This window comes from Epinephelus moara, chromosome 9 (genome assembly GCF_006386435.1).
Source record: "Epinephelus moara isolate mb chromosome 9, YSFRI_EMoa_1.0, whole genome shotgun sequence".
NCBI lineage: Eukaryota > Metazoa > Chordata > Actinopteri > Perciformes > Serranidae > Epinephelus > Epinephelus moara.
Window position 1 is genome coordinate 37,292,503 of NC_065514.1, and position 18,294 is coordinate 37,310,796.

At 41.4% G+C, this 18,294-nt stretch overlaps 1 protein-coding gene across 1 annotated transcript in view; it reads right to left on the bottom strand.

Annotated features, from left to right (window-relative positions):
* Positions 1 to 18,294, bottom strand: part of crb2a (crumbs cell polarity complex component 2a) — a 154,950-nt gene that overhangs the window by 13,659 nt on the left and 122,997 nt on the right. Inside the window, exons 10-11 of the mRNA XM_050052655.1 lie at positions 15,953 to 16,823; positions 15,702 to 15,818 (exon numbers count right to left, since the gene is read on the bottom strand). Of these exons, the coding sequence (XP_049908612.1) occupies positions 15,702 to 15,818; positions 15,953 to 16,823 (988 nt within the window). The remainder of the gene's footprint in view (positions 1 to 15,701; positions 15,819 to 15,952; positions 16,824 to 18,294) is intronic.

The following is an 18,294-nucleotide window of genomic DNA, read 5'->3' on the forward strand; positions in this document are numbered from 1 at the left end:
CATTAGGGGATTAAGTCAAAAGGGTGATGTTATACTTCTAAGACTAAGGGTGTGATATGCACGGAGCTGCACACGGTAGGCTTGGTGTGCAGGAGATGGTGGACCGGTTGGCCACGAGAGAGTTCGCTAAAGAGCATTGTGTTAGCGTTCATATATGTTATGTGTTATGTATTGACTGTATTTGTGTGTGTGATGCCCCCCCCTTCCTTCCCAGACCCCCTCCTTTTAACTTTTTTGCTTTTGCTGCCAAATCTTCAAGGTGCGATCCGGATAGTGGGTACCATAGGGGCGCAATGGTGACATCAGGCTACAGCCTCCTGACATGGCACCAACCATGAATCTGAGCAGAATGGACACAAAATTGATGAGCTGGAACGTAAGGGCGATCAAGCCAGCTAAACGGAGTAAGATATTTTCACATTTGAGAGACCAGGGAGTAGAGATAGTATATTTACAGGAGACACATTTGTTGAACAAGGACCACCTCAAACTCTGTAGGGGGGGATTTAATCAGGTCTATCATTCAAATTTCAAAAGTAAGAGTCGGGGAGTGGCCATCCTTATACACAGGAATGTACAATTTATAGAAACAACTACTATAAAAGATAAACATGGTCGGTATATTATTGTGGTTGGAAAACTGTTCAATATGCCAGTAGTGTTGGCAAACTTATATGCACCCAATTGGGATAATGTTCAGTTTTTTAAGGACTTATTCTCATTATTACCTAATTTGGATACTCATAATCTGATTCTAGGAGGAGACTTAAATTGTGTCCTAGATTCAACTCTGGACCACTCTAGCCCAACATCCAATGTATTAAGTAAATCAGCACAATGCATTAACTCCTTTTGCAAGGTATATGATATATTTGATCCATGGAGATTCGTAAACCCAACCTCCAGGCAGTACTCCTTTTACTCCCCGCCACATCGGACATATACTAGAATCGACTACTTCTTATTAGATAATAAATTGACCTCTATAGTAACACATATAGAATACTCTGGTAGCATTTTGTGGGAATCCTTAAAAGCTTATATACGAGGACAAATAATTTCATATAATGCTGGTGAAAGGAAAAGAAAGATGAAACGTATCACAGAATTAACAAAGGCAATAAAAGAAGTTGACCTGGCAAACTCTACAGCTCCCTCTGAGGAGCTACATAGAAAGCGGATTTTGCTCCAAACTGAATATGATGTCTTAATGAATCAACATGAGGAGGATCTATATCTTAGGTCGAGACAGGATCTCTATGAGCATGGTGAGCGCGCAGGTAAGCTCCTGAGCCACCAGCTGAAGCAATCAGCAGCTGGTGGTATGATAGTGGAGATAGGAGATGATCTGGGAAACAAAATTATAGATCAGAAAGGTATTAACAACCAATTTGAGTCTTTTTATAAGGATCTGTATACCTCAGAAATAAATGACAGGGAGCGAATGAAGAATTTTTTTGAAAATCTGGAAATGCCATCCCTAGAGAAGGCAGATAGGGGTAGATTAGAGGGACCTCTGACTGCAAGGGAGATAGAGAATGCAATTCAGAATATGAAGACAGGTAAAGCGCCGGGCCCAGATGGATTCCCGAGTGAATTTTATAAAACATTTGCACCCAAACTGATACCCCTACTCTGTAGAGTATATAAGGAGGTCCTTGATAAAAAAAAAACTTTGCCTCAAACAATGTCACAGGCTATGATCTCTGTGCTCCTTAAGAAAAATAAGGATCCGCTTAAATGTGAATCGTACCGCCCAGTGAGTTTACTTGGCTGTGATTACAAGATATTGACCAAAGTATTGGCAGCTAGAATTGAGCCTGTTATAAGTAAGATAATACATCCTGACCAGACAGGGTTTGTTGCCGGTAGACAACTCTCCAGTAATCTCCGTCGTAGTTTAGTAGAGTATTTCTATCTGTTCACGGCTCTTGAGAAATTTGGATTTGGTCCTATATTTCGTTCGTGGATTGAGATAATATATGCAAACCCCCAGGCTATGGTAAGAACAAACAATATAATATCTGAACCTTTTCCTCTGTTTCGGGGAACAAGGCAGGGGTGCCCCTTGTCACCCCTGCTCTTTGATATGGCAATTGAGCCCCTTGCAATAATGCTGAGGAATGCTGCTGGACTTGGGGGAATACACAGGGGGATGCAAAACCATAAACTTTCTCTATACGCCGATGACCTCCTCCTTTTCCTGTTGAACCCTGTCACAAGCATCCCGGTGGCTCTGGATATTATTGAAGACTTTGGGAAGGTTTCGGGTTATAAAATTAATCTAGAGAAAAGTGTTCTTTTCCCAATTAATAAGCAGGCGAGAAGACTGTCATTCCAGGCCTATCCTTTCACAATACATAAAGATAAATTCACCTACTTAGGTGTTAATGTAACAAGTAAATACAAAGATTTATTTAATCATAACTTTAAAGTAACACTGGATAAGGCAAAATTAGATATGGAAAGGTGGTCATCTCTCCCCCTATCATTAGCAGGGAGGATAAATTCTGTTAAAATGACTGTAATGCCACGGTTCCTCTATTTGTTTCAGACAATTCCAATTTTCATTCCTAAATCATTTTTTAAAGAACTGAATAAATCTACATCCACCTTTATCTGGAAAAAAACAGTCCCCCGGATAAGAAGAGAGTTCCTTGAGAGACAGAGAGAAGAGGGAGGCCTGGCTCTACCAAATTATATGCACTATTATTGGGCTGCTAATATATATAAGCTGTTGTTTTGTGTCTCGCAGTTAGATGACGACGAAACCCCAGTGTGGGTACATATGGAAAGATATACATCTAGCCCAGTGTCCTTACGCTCCCTGGTCTGCGCTCCTCTGCCCTTAAGCAAACACCTTTACACAAACAACCCTGTTGTACATGACTCTATCAAAATCTGGGTCCAGTTCAGAACACATTTTAAAAACAGAAACGCCCTCCTATCTGCTCCCGTCTATGGCAATCATTTGTTTTCCCCGGCCCTTGGGGGAACAGCTTTTAGAGAATGGTATAGAGCTGGGGTGGAATGTGTCAAAAATCTTTTTAAAGATGGGGTATTCATGTCTGCTGCTCAACTGGAGAAGGAGTATGGAATCCCCTCAAAGACTAACTACCTCAGATATTTTCAGGTTCGAGAATTTGTGAAAAAAACATTCTCTTCATCCCTCGCGCTACCACAAAGTGGATGGATAGATGGGCTATTGGATACGAACCCGACTCTTAAAGGGATGGTTTCCAGGATCTATGTGAATATCCAGAAGGTGGCTTCCCCATCCCTTGATTACATAAAAAGGAAATGGGAGGAAGAGTTAGAGTTGGACATATCGGAGGTTGACTGCAGATGGGCAGTTCTGTATGTGTTAGACACGGATTGATACAGTTTAAGGTGTTACACAGACTTCATTTTTCAAGGGACAAAATGGCAAGGATTTATCAGGTGGCTGATCCGACTTGCCCTAGATGTAAACAGGTGCCAGCCAACATATGTCACATGTTCTGGTCTTGTCCCAGGCTGAAAGAGTTTTGGACCAAAATTTTTTAAAACCTTCTCATCCATTTATAACAAAAATATAGAGCCCGGCCCTCTGGCAGCCATCTTTGGTGTGGCACCAGGGGAAGCACAACTAACGACTGCTCAAAGGAAAGCAATGGCATTCTCTTCATTGGCCAGGAGATTGATTTTATTTAACTGGATAAAGGCAACACCGCCATCTCACAAACGATGGATGGAGGAGGTGATGGCACACCTTAAATTAGAGCACCTTAGATTTACGTTGCAGGGCAACACTAAGAGATTCTTTAAGGTCTGGCAGCCTTTTATTTCTCATTTTGAACAGGAGCTTTCATCTGCTCCAACATAACTGGCAGCTTCTGAAAAAAACACTTTGATTATTATTTAATCATCTGAGTGAATTGACCCTTTAAAAAGCCTTCTAAAGACTATCGGTAAAGTATAACCCTTATGGTGAAAACTAAGAGATCCTAACTAGATTGACACACTCATGTAGTCTCTAAGTAGTTTTTTCTGAATATGCTGTTTATCTTTGACACTTTTGCACATGTATTTTCATGTATTTTTCATGTGTATTGTGTTCCTATGGTCCGTATTTCTACTGTATTTTTCTATATAACTTTGTGACTGTTTAATGGGGTCTTACAAACTTACATATTGCTTATTCTTATCCTTGTTTTGTTTTTTTTTTGTTTGATTCTTCTCAGGTTTTTAATATGTATTTTGCAGATATATTTTTCCTAGATACTTTTTGTGATACTTTTCCAAATTACTTGTGTTTTTTATTGTATTGACAGTGCTAACTCCTAAATTACTTTTTAATTCTTGCTATATAGCCCCCTCTTTGTCTTTTTGGCACCTCTTTTTCATGGAGTATTTTCAATAGTTTTTAAGCTTCATTTCTTGGTAGCATTTTTCCCAGTAAGGGTCATAAATATTATATACTAAGAGATTGTTTTAGATGGGTTTTTTTTGTTTTTTTTATGTCTCTATGAAAGTTTCACAGCTCCTTTATACAAACTATATTTATTGATATCATTGAAATTGAATTGAATTAAAATATCATGCTATTTCTTTGTATTTGTGGATGTTTATGCGCATTCATTCATTATTATTACTGTATGACTCTAGATCCTGTAGCTCCTTATTCATAGTTTTTTTTGCCATTGTTTCCAGTCCTGGGCATCTATTTTTTACGCCTCAGCCTGTGTTTCCGGCTGCTCGTGTTCTCCTTGATTGTTAGGAACACTCCTCCTATTTGTGAGAGGCTAATATTTTGCAGGTCATTCATACACAGATGGATCTTTTCAATTAATCGTGTATTCTCTATCCTGATTGTGGTTTGAACCTCACCTCATATTCATTAAATACTCTACTGTGCAATATACAGCCATCTGTGCAATATTATGCTGTCTGTGCAATATTCCTTTAGTGATATTTCTTATTTCTTATTTATAGTTTCTTTTTATCATATTTCTATAGCTGTTGTTTTGCTGCCTTGTTTTTAACTTATACCTTTATTGCACTGAATCTGAGAGCTGCTACCTCAATTTCGTTGTACTTGTACAATGACAATAAAGAGATTCTGATTCTGATTCTGTGTGTATATCATTTGCCATTCGCTACTATTTTGTCATGCTGAAGATGGCTCTTTAGCTGAAATAGGTCCGTGTCTATGTTTTTGCCCATATTGAATAAGTGAATTCTACTATGAATGCCAGTGTTTTGTCTGTTATTAGAGTATCGCCCTTGTTAGAATACCACACAGTGCTGTCTACATCTGTCTACTAAAGTGATGGCTTTTTGTTATTCAGGCATGACTGCTGGATGACACCACTAAGGACAAAAGTTACGAGATGAAGGAAGAAGATTGTTTATTGTTTCTCACAGGCTGCATCACCGATATATCTTGACCCTTGTTTTGCCATTGGAGCCTTAATTAATAACCACTGTAAGCTGCAGCACAATACTTAGCCCCTATGCTGCCACATGTGAATGGTGGGAAGTTAATTGTTTACTCATGTTGTTAATTAAACCTGTGCTTTTACAGCTGTTAAATGTCAAAAAAGGCTTGAGTTAAATGGTCTTTAGGGCTGTAGGTATGTAGGCACTGCAGTCCATACCACAGGTCTTTGACACTGCTTTGAAACATAATTCCAGTAATCACATTATACTTCATCAGAGTGCTCTCACACCTGTAGTTTGGTTCATTTACTGATGTGCTGACGTATTGCGGTAAGCGTGTTGTGTCATTTCCGGTGTTTCTATGAGAACGTCTCTGTGGTGCTCTAGCAAACTCAACTAGCCTGCTTTCTACTTTTTTCACTTCAGTTGCTTAACATCTAATTCAAGTCTTAACCCACACTAGTTCTGTTTAAGCACTTATAGCTCTCCTCCTTTTTACAGACTTTCTTGCTAATCTGTTAGCTGTTGTTTGCACATTATTAGCCTTGTAAGCTACATTAGCTTAACAGTTAGTGATGGCTTCTCCTTCTGCTCTTTCCTGCTCGGTGTGCCAGATCTTCTCCTTCTGCTCTTTCCTGCTCGGTGTGCCAGATGTTTAGCTATGCCTCTGCCTCCTTTAGCGACAGTGGTAACTGTAACAAGTGTAGTTTATTTGCTGCGTTGGTGTCAAGGCTCAGTGAATTAGAAGCACGGCTCCGGACCATGGAAAATCATTCGGTAGCTGCGGTAGTTAGCCAGCCCCCTGTAGCCAGTGCGGAGCCACATAGCATAGCCTCTGCTAGTGGTCCCCCAGTAACCCCCGTGCAGCCAGGAGGCTGGGTAACTTTCCAGGAGAAGTGTAGCTCCAAGCCGAAGCCCACAGTTCACCACCAGCCTGTTCATGTTTCTAACCGCTTTTCCCCATTCAGCGACACACCCGCTGAGGAGAAAACTCTGATCATTGGCAAATCCCTGGGGCCAGAGCGGGCAACATTGAATCAAATTTAAAACTGCTGGCTAAGGCTAAACGTAGATTTAGTAAGATCGTTATTCACGTCAGCGGCAATGACACCTGGTTACGCCAATCGGAGGTCACTAAAATTAATGTTGCCTCTTTGTGTGAATACGCAAAAACTATGTCGGGCTCCGTAGTTTTCTCTGGACCCCTGCCAAATCTGACCACTGATGATACGTTTAGCCGCATGTAATCATTTAATCGCTGGCTGTCCAGGTGGTGTCCAGCAAATATGTGGGTTTCGTTAATCATTGGCAAACTTTCTGGGGAAAACCTGGTCTTATTAGGAGAGACGGCATTCATCCCACTTTGGATGGAGCTGCTCTCCTATCTAGAAACCTGGCCAAGTTTATTAGTAATTCAAAACCCTGACAACTAGGGGTGACCCCGAATAGTCGATGATTCGGTGATTCGATTCGGAGAAGTCTGATTCGACTGCCAGTCTCGCCGTCGAATCGTCGCAAAATGTGGTTATGAAACAAGACCGTACCATGCAGATGCGGCCGGGAGTGCAGCCGGGAGTGGGGATTTCAGCACCACAGACAGCAGCGTGCGTAAAAAGACTTGACAAGCGTCTCCTTTAAAATGTGTTTGCTGCTAGCGAAATTATACATAATAAATTAAGACAGTAACATATTTTCAATAAAAAACAATGAGTTGAACGTTCATTTCAAGCTTTTGTAGTACAACGAATTTCAGAATTGTGCGAGTGTGGCCGGAGAGCGGGCGGCAGTGTTTGATGCAGGAAACTCGATATGGACTTGAAAATCAGTTTCGGAGTGGGGGTGGTTCGGAACGGCGGTGTTTCGGAATGGAGGGCTGTCCCCGGCTGGGCAGCGCGTCTACGCTCATCTAGAACATCATACCTTGATGAAGTGAAAGGAATAAAGATAAAATGATAACCCTTTTACTTTTATTATTATTATCTTATTATGCCAACTGAAGAATTAAATTTGTTTATTTGGGTGTTTTAGCTCTTTTCTCTGGAGTGGAAACTGACGCAAATGAGCTCATTAATCAGTGAGGGGGAAAACAACATGATTCGACGACTAGTCGGCTAAAGGAAAAATCTGTCAAATCAGATTCGACTATGAAAATTCTTAGTCGGGGACACCCCTACTGACAACCCAGAGTTGAGACCAGGACTCAGAGAAGCAGTCCTACACGCTTCTCTGAGCTTCTTGTACAGTTACCCACCCATAACACCCAAAACAGGAGAATTAAATGCAGACTGTTAAATATCAGGTCTCTAACATCTAAAGCAGTGTTAGTTAACAAATTAATATCAGATAATCATATTGATTTACTCAGCCTCACTGATTGTGTCAAAATGAATATGTTAGTCTAAATGAATTCACTCCTCCCAGTCATAATAATACCCACATTCCTCGAGGCAGCGGCCGAGGAGGGGGAGTTGCAGCCATTTATGACTCTAATCTGTTAATCAGCCCTAAACCTAAACTAGATTATAATTCATTTGAAAGCCTTGTTCTTAGTCTTTTACATCCGACCTAGAAAACCTCACAGCCACTTTTATTTGTTATATTGTACCGTGCTCCTGGCCTGTATTCTGAATTTGTATCTGAATTCTCAGAGGTTTTATCCAGTTAAGTTCTTAAATCAGATAAAGTTATTATTGTAGGCGATTTTAACATTCATGTTGACATTGATAATGACTCCCTGGCTTCTGCGTTTATCTCATTATTAGACTCCATTGGCTTCAGTCAGGGTATACATGAACCCACTCACTGTTTTAACCATACCCTCGATCTAATTCTGACGTATGGAATTGAACAGTCTTTCTACAGAATCCCTCGCTATCGGATTATTATTTGATTACTTTAATTAATAATTAATTTCTTTTTACTCGATTACACGCCACTCAGCAACAGTTACTAGATGTTTATCAGATAGTGCTGTTGCAAAATTTAAGGAAATTATTCCATCTTCGTTAAATTTAACACCATGTCCTTCAGTAACAGAGGTTTCCCATACCGACTTTAAACTCTCCCGAATTGATCATCTTGTCAATAGCGCCGTAGGCTCGCTACGAACAACACTCAACTCCGTAGCACCTCTTAAAAAGAAGTTAACAAAGCAAAGAAAGTTCGCTCCTTGGTATAACTCTCAAACCCGTAAGTTAAAACAAATATCGCGAAAATTTGAAAGGAATTGACAATTAACCAAACTGGAAGAATCTCGTTTAGTCTGGGCAGACAGTCTCAAAACGTGTAAGAGGGGCCTCCGCAATGCCAGAGCAAAATATTACTCAGCTTTAATAGAAGAAAATAAGAACAACCCCAGGTTTCTTTTCAGCACTGTAGCCAGGCTGACTGAGAGTCACAGCTCTATTGAGCCTTGTATTCCTTTAGCCTTTAGCAGTAATGATTTTATGAGCTTTTTTAATGACAAAATTCTAACTATTAGAGGCAAAATTCATGACCTCCTGCCCTCAGATAGTACCTATCTGCCCTCAAACACAGCTGTAAGACCTAATATATATGTGGTGGGGAATACTCCCCTAGTGTTGGTATGTGTGTGTGGCGATTGTGAACGCAGCCTGAGGCTGACTCCTTCCCCCAACCAACTCCCTAATCAGGCCAGGCTATATGAGGCACCTGTGTGCCATTGTTCAGTCAGTTGGTCTTCTGCTCTGTCACTGCTGTGGCTGGTATCCTGTGCCCCAGGTATGATTAGTAAAGAAACCCTCATAATTCCCATGTTAAGTGGCATTTTTCTTTAAAAGGTTGATTTGTTTGTGTTTAGAGTGTTTGCTGCAACCTTGGGGACCCCCTATCTGCTCTCTGCCCTTAAAGTGACTTAATGCGCTAGCTAGAGGTGGTGAGTAGGAGCACAGTTTTAATAATTTTTAATGCAATTTGGGCCTGGTTAATAGTTTGTTCATTCTCCCAGGTTCTCCCGCCCTACCTACTGCTGCTTTGTCCCCTTTTGTGTTCATTAATTGAGTCCCTTTATTTACCTTATTCTCGTTTTGTTAGGGTTTACTTTAGTGGGTTTTCTTTGATTTTCTTTAAGGTTCAGTTTCCTGTGTTATCCTCTTTAAATATCTGTTACAATCAATTGGGTTATATTACATTGTTTGTTGGTTTATTTCCTGGTTACTTTATTTCTTTGTTACTTTGTTTACTGATTTGGTTGAGTTCTTTGTTTACTTTACTGGGTTATTGCATCCAGTTATTTGAATACCTTAATTCATTTTGACTATTTTGATTACTTTATTCTATTACTTTATTACATTAATTGTTTAATTGATTACTGGGTTGCCATATTTGTATTTGTATTTGTTTCTGACCTTTTTTTTGTATTTTTTTTCTTTCAAGAGCAGAGCGCCATATTGTTGGGGGGGCTAAGCACTCGTAGTGAGGTCCTTTCACTCTATGCATGTGAGTAAATGCACGGGGACACCCTAGACTGCACCATTTGTTTGCTGTGAGGATTGCTGTGAAGGTTGCTGTGAGGTTTGCTGTGTTGCACCTGAGGTGAGTAGCAGTAGCACCCTGGACACTCCTCTGTGTAGTCTGCCTCTCCACATGTGGCCTCTGCTTAGTTTTATTTAGTTATGTTTAAGTTGGTTTGGGTTCTTATACAGACTTTTTAACAACTTAACTTTGATAACCTTGATTTTGAGGCCTTATTTTAGTGAATAGTAATAAAAGTATTATCTCCCTTACCAGCTTTATGTATTTTCCTTTGTTTATTAACATTCCTTTTTCCTCAGCAGCTCCAGTCCCTGTTTGCTTTATTTTTGATCATTATTATTATTATTACAATAAAAACATTTGAGTTATTTGGAAAAATCACGTCTGACTCTTAAGTAACGTTCCTGTGTGCCTCCTTATCCATTCCTTCAACATTATTCAAGTTCTAAATGGTATTTCCTGGGGTGTAAGTCCCCAGGTGGCATTGTCCAGCTTTCTTTTAATCCACCCCGTAGTGTCCCTTGCCACATATTTAGATTGCTTCTCACCGATTTCTCCAACAATTGACCGCAGTGATTTCTTCATCTAACTCATCGTGACTCTTAGACCCCATCCCAACTAGGCTACTTAAGGAAGTCTTACCTTTAGTTAACACTCAAATATTAGACATGATCAATAGATCTTTATTAACAGGCTATGTACCACAGTCTTTTAAGGTAGCTGTAATTAAACCTCTCCTAAAAAAAGCCCACCCTGGATCCAGAGGTGTTAGCCAGCTATAGACCAATATCTAATCTTCCCTTTCTTCAAAGATCCTTGAGAAAGTAGTCGCAGACCAGCTGTGTGATTTTCTCCATGATAATAATATATTTGAAGAATTTCAGTCAGGATTTAGAGTGCATCATAGCACTGAGACAGCACTAGTTAAAATTACAAATGATCTTTTGATTGCTTCAGACAAAGGACTCGTCTCTGTACTTGTTTTATTAGATCTTAGTGCGGCATTTGACAAAATTGACCACCAAATTCTGCTACAGAGACTGGAACATTTAATTGGCCTTAAAGGTTCTGCACTAAGCTGGTTTAAATCTTATTTATCTGATCGTTTTCAGTTTAAGGTTCACGATGAATCATCCTTACGTACTAAAGTTTGTTTTGGAGTTCCACAAGGTTCTGTGCTCAGACCAATCCTATTCACTCTTTATATGCTTCCTTTAGGTAACATCATTAGAAATCACTCTGTAAATTTCCATTGTTATGTGGATGATACACTATTGTATTTATCGATGAAGCCAGAAAAAACAATCAACTAAACTTCATAATTGCCTTAAAGACATAAAAACCTGGATGAGCACCAATTTCCTGATGTTAAATTCAGACAAAACTGAAGTTATTGTTCTTGGCCCCAAACAACTCAGACTCTTTATCTGATGACATAGTTTCTCTGGATGGCATTGCTCTGGCCTCTAGCGCTACCGTAAGAAACCCCTGAGTAATATTTGATCAAGATTTGTCTTAACTCTCATCCTCAACTCCACTCGGACGCCGGCGTCTGCGCTCCCCTCCTCCTCCATTAAATGGTATCTCACAGGCGCACTACGTCATCAAACCATGTGATGTTTGGTATCACCGGATTCAGGAAGCTCTCTGCTTCTTTTATTTCTTATGGATTTTGCACCAGAGCAGCCTAAACACACTAAGTCCAAAATCGCGAGGAGTGGTGACAAGTCATGTCATGCCGTTTTTCGAGGGGAAAAGTTACAGGATTACTCGTGATCTCATGCGAGTGGGGACTTAGATCTTTTATAAAAGGTAAGAGTCTCACTCCTACCACTATTTTTGGCTGAGATATACCGCCTAGAAAGTGGGATCATAACTTTCACGTTTCATATGGCTTTATTTGGTAATATTTTATGGTGTTTCTGTGACAACATCAGCTATCACAAGTACACCTGATTTCAATAAGGTACAATGTTTTAAGCTGGCTGAGTGTTGTTTGATCACTGATAGTACTGTTTTGAAGCCGAGTGAGCGCTCTTGTCATGTGGAGCTCCGCCTGGCTCTTTTCATGGAAAAAACACTGTAGAATGGTCATACTTTGAGCAATTTTCTTCAAATTTGAAACAAATGTTCATTGATAGTGTGCCTACAGCCCCATAGTGTCATTTACCTGCTCAGATGAAGCCACAGACAGTTAAGCATCCTGAAATTCATTTTTTATTTTATTTTAGGGAAACTCTTCAACTTTTTACTGACTTTAGAGGCCCATTACTCTATAATGAGAGACTCTACCCAGTCTCTATATCACCTAGAGTGTTTGACACTTTCACAAGAAACTTCAGAGAGTTTTCTTTCTGGCAAGACCTCATGCATGCATGCATGTAGTCAGAGCGGTTCAGAGGCTACAGTCATTTTAATTTGGGTATGTCATTTTAATTTGGGTATGTCATTTTAATTTGGGTATGTCATTTTAGGCGTTTTCGCAACGAAATGCGGGTGGAGTGCAAGAGGTTAAAACAAACCTCACGGACTGCATTTATTCATCTGCGTAATATTGCGAAAATTAGGCCTATCCTGACCCAAAAAGATACAGAAAAATTGTTTGTTACGTTACTGTAACTCCCTATTATCAGGTAGCTCTAGTAAGTCTTTAAAAACTCAGCTAATTCAGAATGCAGTGGCACGTGTACTAACAGGAACTAAGAAACGAGATCATATTTCTCCTGTTTTAGCTTCTCTGCACTGGCTCCCTGTAAAATCCAGAATTGAATTTAAAATCGTACTGTTAACTTATAAAGCTCTAAATGGTCAGGTTCCATCCTATCTTAGAGACCTCATAGTGCCATATTATTCCACCAGAACACTGCGCTCTGAGAATGCAGGGTTACTCGTGGTCCCTAAAGTCTCCAAAAGTAGATCAGGAGCCAGAACCTTCAGCTATCAGGCTCCTGTCCTGTGGAATCATCTTCCTGTTACGGTCCAGGAGGCAGACACCGTCTCCACATTTAAGACTAGACTTAAGACTTTCCTCTTTGATAAAGCTTATAGTTAGGGCCGGCTCAGGCTTGCCTTGTACCAGCCCCTAGTAGGGCTGACTTAGGCCTAGTCTGTCGGGGGACCTCCTATAATACACTGAGCACCTTCTCTCCTTCTTTCTCTCTCTCTCTCTCCTTTGCTAACACTCACGTCCTGTTACTGCATCTCGCTAACTCAGCTATACTGCATGTCATTAACTCGGCTTCTTCTCCAGAGCCTTTGTGCTCCACTGTCTTGCAGGTTAACTTATATCGCAGCGGTGCCTGGATAGTGTGACGTGTGTGGTTGTGCTGCTGCCGTGGTCCTGCCTGATGCCTCCTGTCTCTGTCTGTGTCTCTCTCTCTGTCTGTCTCATTGTGTCATATGGATTACTGTTAATTTATCATGTTGATCTGTTCTGTACAACATCTATTGCACGTCTGTCCGTCCTGGAAGAGGGATCCCTCCTCAGTTGCTCTTCCTGAGGTTTCTACCATTTTTTTTTCCCCCGTTAAAGGTTTTTTTGTTGGGAGTTTTTCCTTATCCGCTGCGAGGGTCCTAAGGACAGAGGGATGTCATATGCTGTAAAGCGAGGTGAGGCAAACTGTGATTTGTGATATTGGGCTTTATAAATAAAAATAAAAATTGAATTGAAATTGAATTTGGTCGCACCAGGGGGAAAAAAATTATCCACTGTGGAATTTTAGTTTTGCTTCGGTTCCTGTTCACACTGACTTTTTGAAAAATAACCAAGAGAAGTAAACATCAGGTTCTACCAACTGACAGGTAAATTGTTGATTGGACAGTTTTGGTGTTTGTCATCCTGCATTCTCAGGACCCATGTGGGGAAATCAAATTCTAGTGACTGACAGAAGTTCATGTAGCAGCACTTTAATGTTTCTAAAGTGTTTATATTTCTGCTTTTTGGTCTCACAAAGAGCGCATAGAGAAATAACAGATTGTAAGCATTATTAGTGAGCTATTATTAGACTGAAAAGCAATGGGATGTTGTAATTAATGACTAACACAAAGACAGGATGAAAAGAAGGTGTCTTGTACAATAATGATTCGGGGCTTAATACTGTAAGATCACTGTCACACACTTTAAAATGGACTTAAAGGGATAGTGCACCCAAAAATGAAAATTCAGCCATTATCTACTCACCCATGTGCTGATGGAGGCCCTGGTGAAGTTTTAGAGTCCTCACATCCCTTGCGGAGATCGGCGGGGGCAGCAGCTAGCACACCTAATGGCAGACGGCGCCCCAGACTAACGTCCAAGAACACAAAATTGAATCCACAAAGTATCTCCATACTGCTCATATGTAGTGATCCAAGTGTGCTGCAGCCCGACATAAAATGTTGTTTCGAAAAACATCATATGAACTCTGTTTTTAGCCTTACTGTAGCCTGTAGCTCTGACTGCTTCTCTGTGCTCTGCGTTCACGTGTGCGTGCTTGCGCGCGACCAGCGAAAGCATGAGCTTTGCTCACCCGTGTTTACATCACGTTACACATGCACCGCACGGGGAGACAGCAGTAACCACAGAGCTAAAAGATCATTTGCACTACGGTCTTTTAGCAAAGGACAGCCCAACATGTCTGAAGACTTTGAAATTGAGGAGGAACAGCATTTCTTTGTTGAGCCATATTTGTTTGAGCCCGAGTATACGGACGGAACTCAGGCTACTGGACGAAGCAGCTGCCGCAGCTCATGAGCCTAACCCTCAGCCAGCCGCAGAATACCGGAGTCGAGCACTGGAAACCTGGTGGTGTAGTTGTTTCAAATGCAAAGCAATGCCAACGGATGAGGAAAGTCTTTGCTGCTCAGACTGGGAATTGGCGATGCCTGCACTTGAGAATCTGGACATCAGTACTGACGAGACTGCTGCTCTTCAGAGACCGTGCATCACCGATCACCCTGAGCGCGCACACGTGAGCGCGGAGCACAGAGAAGCAGTCAGAGCTACAGGCTACAGTGAGGCTAAAAACAGAGTTCATATGACGTTTATTGAAACAACTTTTTATGTCGGGCTGCAGCACACTTGGATCACTACGGATGAGCAGTATGGAGATACTTTGTGGATTCAATTTTGTGTTCTTGGACGTTAGTCTGGGGCGCCGTCTGCCATTAGGTGTGCTAGCCGCTGCCCCCGCCGATCTGTGAGGACTCTAAAACTTCACCAGGGCCTCCATCGGCATATGGGTGAGTAGATAATGGCTGAATTTTCATTTTTGGGTGCACTATCCCTTTAAGAGACAAAGACAAAGTTCATACAGTCGGATACAATGATGGCAGTGTTAACAGCTTTTTAATGAGGAAAAATACCCTCACTGACGTGCATATGTGTTACCATGGTTACATGTATATATGGCCTTATCAGGATCTATCATGAGATTGCGGACAGAGTTCACTATCAACAGGTGGATTTATTATTGGTCTGGTTGTTGCTAAAATAACATATCAGCTATCATAAAGTCCTGTGGTTGGTTTTGTTTTCTTTCGCACCACAAATAAACTGCACCAAAGTTGTTTTAAATGAACCAAATAGGTTAGGTGTGAAAGCATCCTCAGAAATGGCAGAAAGGTTTATCAAAACCTGTTGAAATATAAACGCAGTTGATATTCCCTGAGACATCAGCATGAGGATTGCTAGAAACCATTCAATTTAAGCAAAAAATAATAATTTGGGTGAAGTGACTTTTGCATTCTAATACATGAGGTTTTGGTATGAGCATAATAACAATCAAATTAATCCAAAATGAGCTCACCTGCTACCTGTAAATCCTGGCACACATGTACAGTTAGCTCCCCACAGCCCATCATTGCAGACACCATCATTTTCACACTGGACATCCTCACCACACTGTATTGGAGGATAGTCCCACCTGGAAGAAAAGGTTTGAAACTTTGCTTCAGTGAATGATAAATGAAATGTTGTTTTGTGTGGGCACTGTATGCTTAAACTACAGTTAGCTTCACCTGTTCAAACCAATAAATAAAGGGATGAGTGAGTACTCACTGACAGAGAGGGCCACTGTAACCCTTGGGGCAAATACAGGTGTACATGTTGGGTCCATCCTGACAGGTGCCTCCATGTTCACAAGCATGATGCTCACACTCATCTAGATCCTCATCACAGAGTGTGCCAGCATATCCAAGGTGGCAACGACACTCAAAACCAGCTAAGTAGTCCTTACAGCTTCCATGAACACAGGGCTGAGATGAACAGTCATCAGTGTCTATCTCACACAGTTCCCCATCCCAACCTAGGTCACAGACACAGAGGAATTTATTAAAGATGTCTTCACAAGTGGCTCCATTTAGACAAGGATCTGATTCACAAACAGGGGCGCTGCTACAACCCAGATGAATCTTTGGTTTTCCAACTAAGTGGAACTGAGATGGCTGCGGGGCTTTATAGTCATCCACAAAAGGGAGGTAGACTTTGCCAACCCTCACTGCACCCAAGCAGCCAGTAAAGCTCTCTGCGATAGCCAACATGGCTCCTTTTTCATTGAGAAAGCGAAGGCTTCCTGTACGCTCCGGCATGCTGCTGGCGTCTGTGATCCCATCCACAGTGATGACCCAGGGAGAGGCTTTGCGCTTCTTCTCAGCCATTGAGATGTTGACACGGTGCCAGTTCCCGTCAGCCACTCGACGAACACCTGTAAAGGTCAGTGTCTCGACACTGTGGCCAATGTGGATCTCCACTCGCACTGAAGAGTCCAGCAGCCCTACCATCAGCAGGTCAGAGCCCCAAGAGGCCCTCAGGAGCACAGCGTTCTCTGAATGAGTGCGCATCTCCATGTATATGTCAGAAACAGGTTCAGCCAGGGAGCCTCCAGCACTGTAGTGCACAGGGTTGTTCTCAAACGTGGCATTGTAGACACCTAACAGTCAACATGGAGAAATATTTGTATTATTATTTTATTGTTTTAATTTCATTTATTGTAAGGAACACTCTGACAATTTAGATTTGCACTTGTTTGCTGCAGAGTCAATAGCCATTTAACCAGGTAACTACTCAACATGCATCTGGCGTGTGACACATGCATTCACCTTCCATCTCACGGTCTCACTCTGCCCAAACAATTCTCACACCAGTGACAAACGCTGGAAAAAAGGCTGGCAGCTGAGTATTTACAAACAGCTGGCGCGCGGGGTGGGCAGAGTTGAAGTTTGCAGCCAGACTTCAGAGAGGGGAGAGGAGAGGAGAGGGGCAGACTCCACCTCCGTCCCATGCCAGGCGTCAATGTCCACTGGAACTTTAGCGGCACGCATGCGAGGGGCTGGAATTGTCGGATCGCGAGATCATAATGTCACGCAATAATTTGCGGAGACCCTTGAGGTATAAAGCAGGGCTGGACTGGGACAAAAAAATAGCCCTATTTTGGCCATGGCGGCCCTCTATGATTGGTGAAATATCATACGCACACACTGCGCTGTTACCAAAACTAAAATAAATCTCAGTAGTACCCTACGTGCCCTGGAAGAGAGTACCAAGGCTAGAAAATCAATGTGCTCATTCACTACTCATATACATCCTGGTGGTAGTAACAGTTAGATGGCCACAGAGTACACAATGCCTATGGTGAAAGCACTTGCCAAAGAAACTCTACAAGATTTATCAGTAGCTATGTTTCCATCCAAAAGTGATTTGAATCATTGGGAAATGCGTATTAAAAGAAATATGAATTCTGTGTGTTTCCATTAAATGTACGGTCTTTGGTGAAAACTACGTACTCGCGCGAGTTTTCCGCAGAACCGGAAACAAAACAAGTCTCGCATTCATCTTCTTCTACGTTTTCTAGTGGTTGGCAACCAGCTTGTAAATGCATTACCGCCTTCCCAACCCGGAGTGTGGATATCACCATGGAGAGATGTGCGCTACGTCAGACTTCATTCAAACATAACTGTTTCCATCCCCCGTTTTGCGAATCAACATTTTTTCGAATCAACCAAAACCCGGCTAAAGCGAGCGTATTTTAGTTTGTGCGAATCAGGGGATTTTAATTCGAATTTTGGCGTTTCCATCATAATTTTCCGATGCGATACTTCTAGATGCGCATCTTAACAGGCTGATGGAAACATGGCTATTTCAATTTTTAATAAAATGTGTGCAAGTACAAATAAGATACATAAATGTTGGCATTTTTTGTCCCAGTCCAGCCCTGTACACAGGTCATTAAAGTCCTTGAATTTATCTATTTCTGTATGAAACTGCATGAAAATAGGATTTCTCGGTGTGAATTTCAAAATTTTCTTGGGGAACCCTGAACCCTCCTTGAAATCTTTCTGTTTGTCACAACGGGACATATTACTGGATCTTTTAAGCAGATGACTACACTACCATAGATTGAT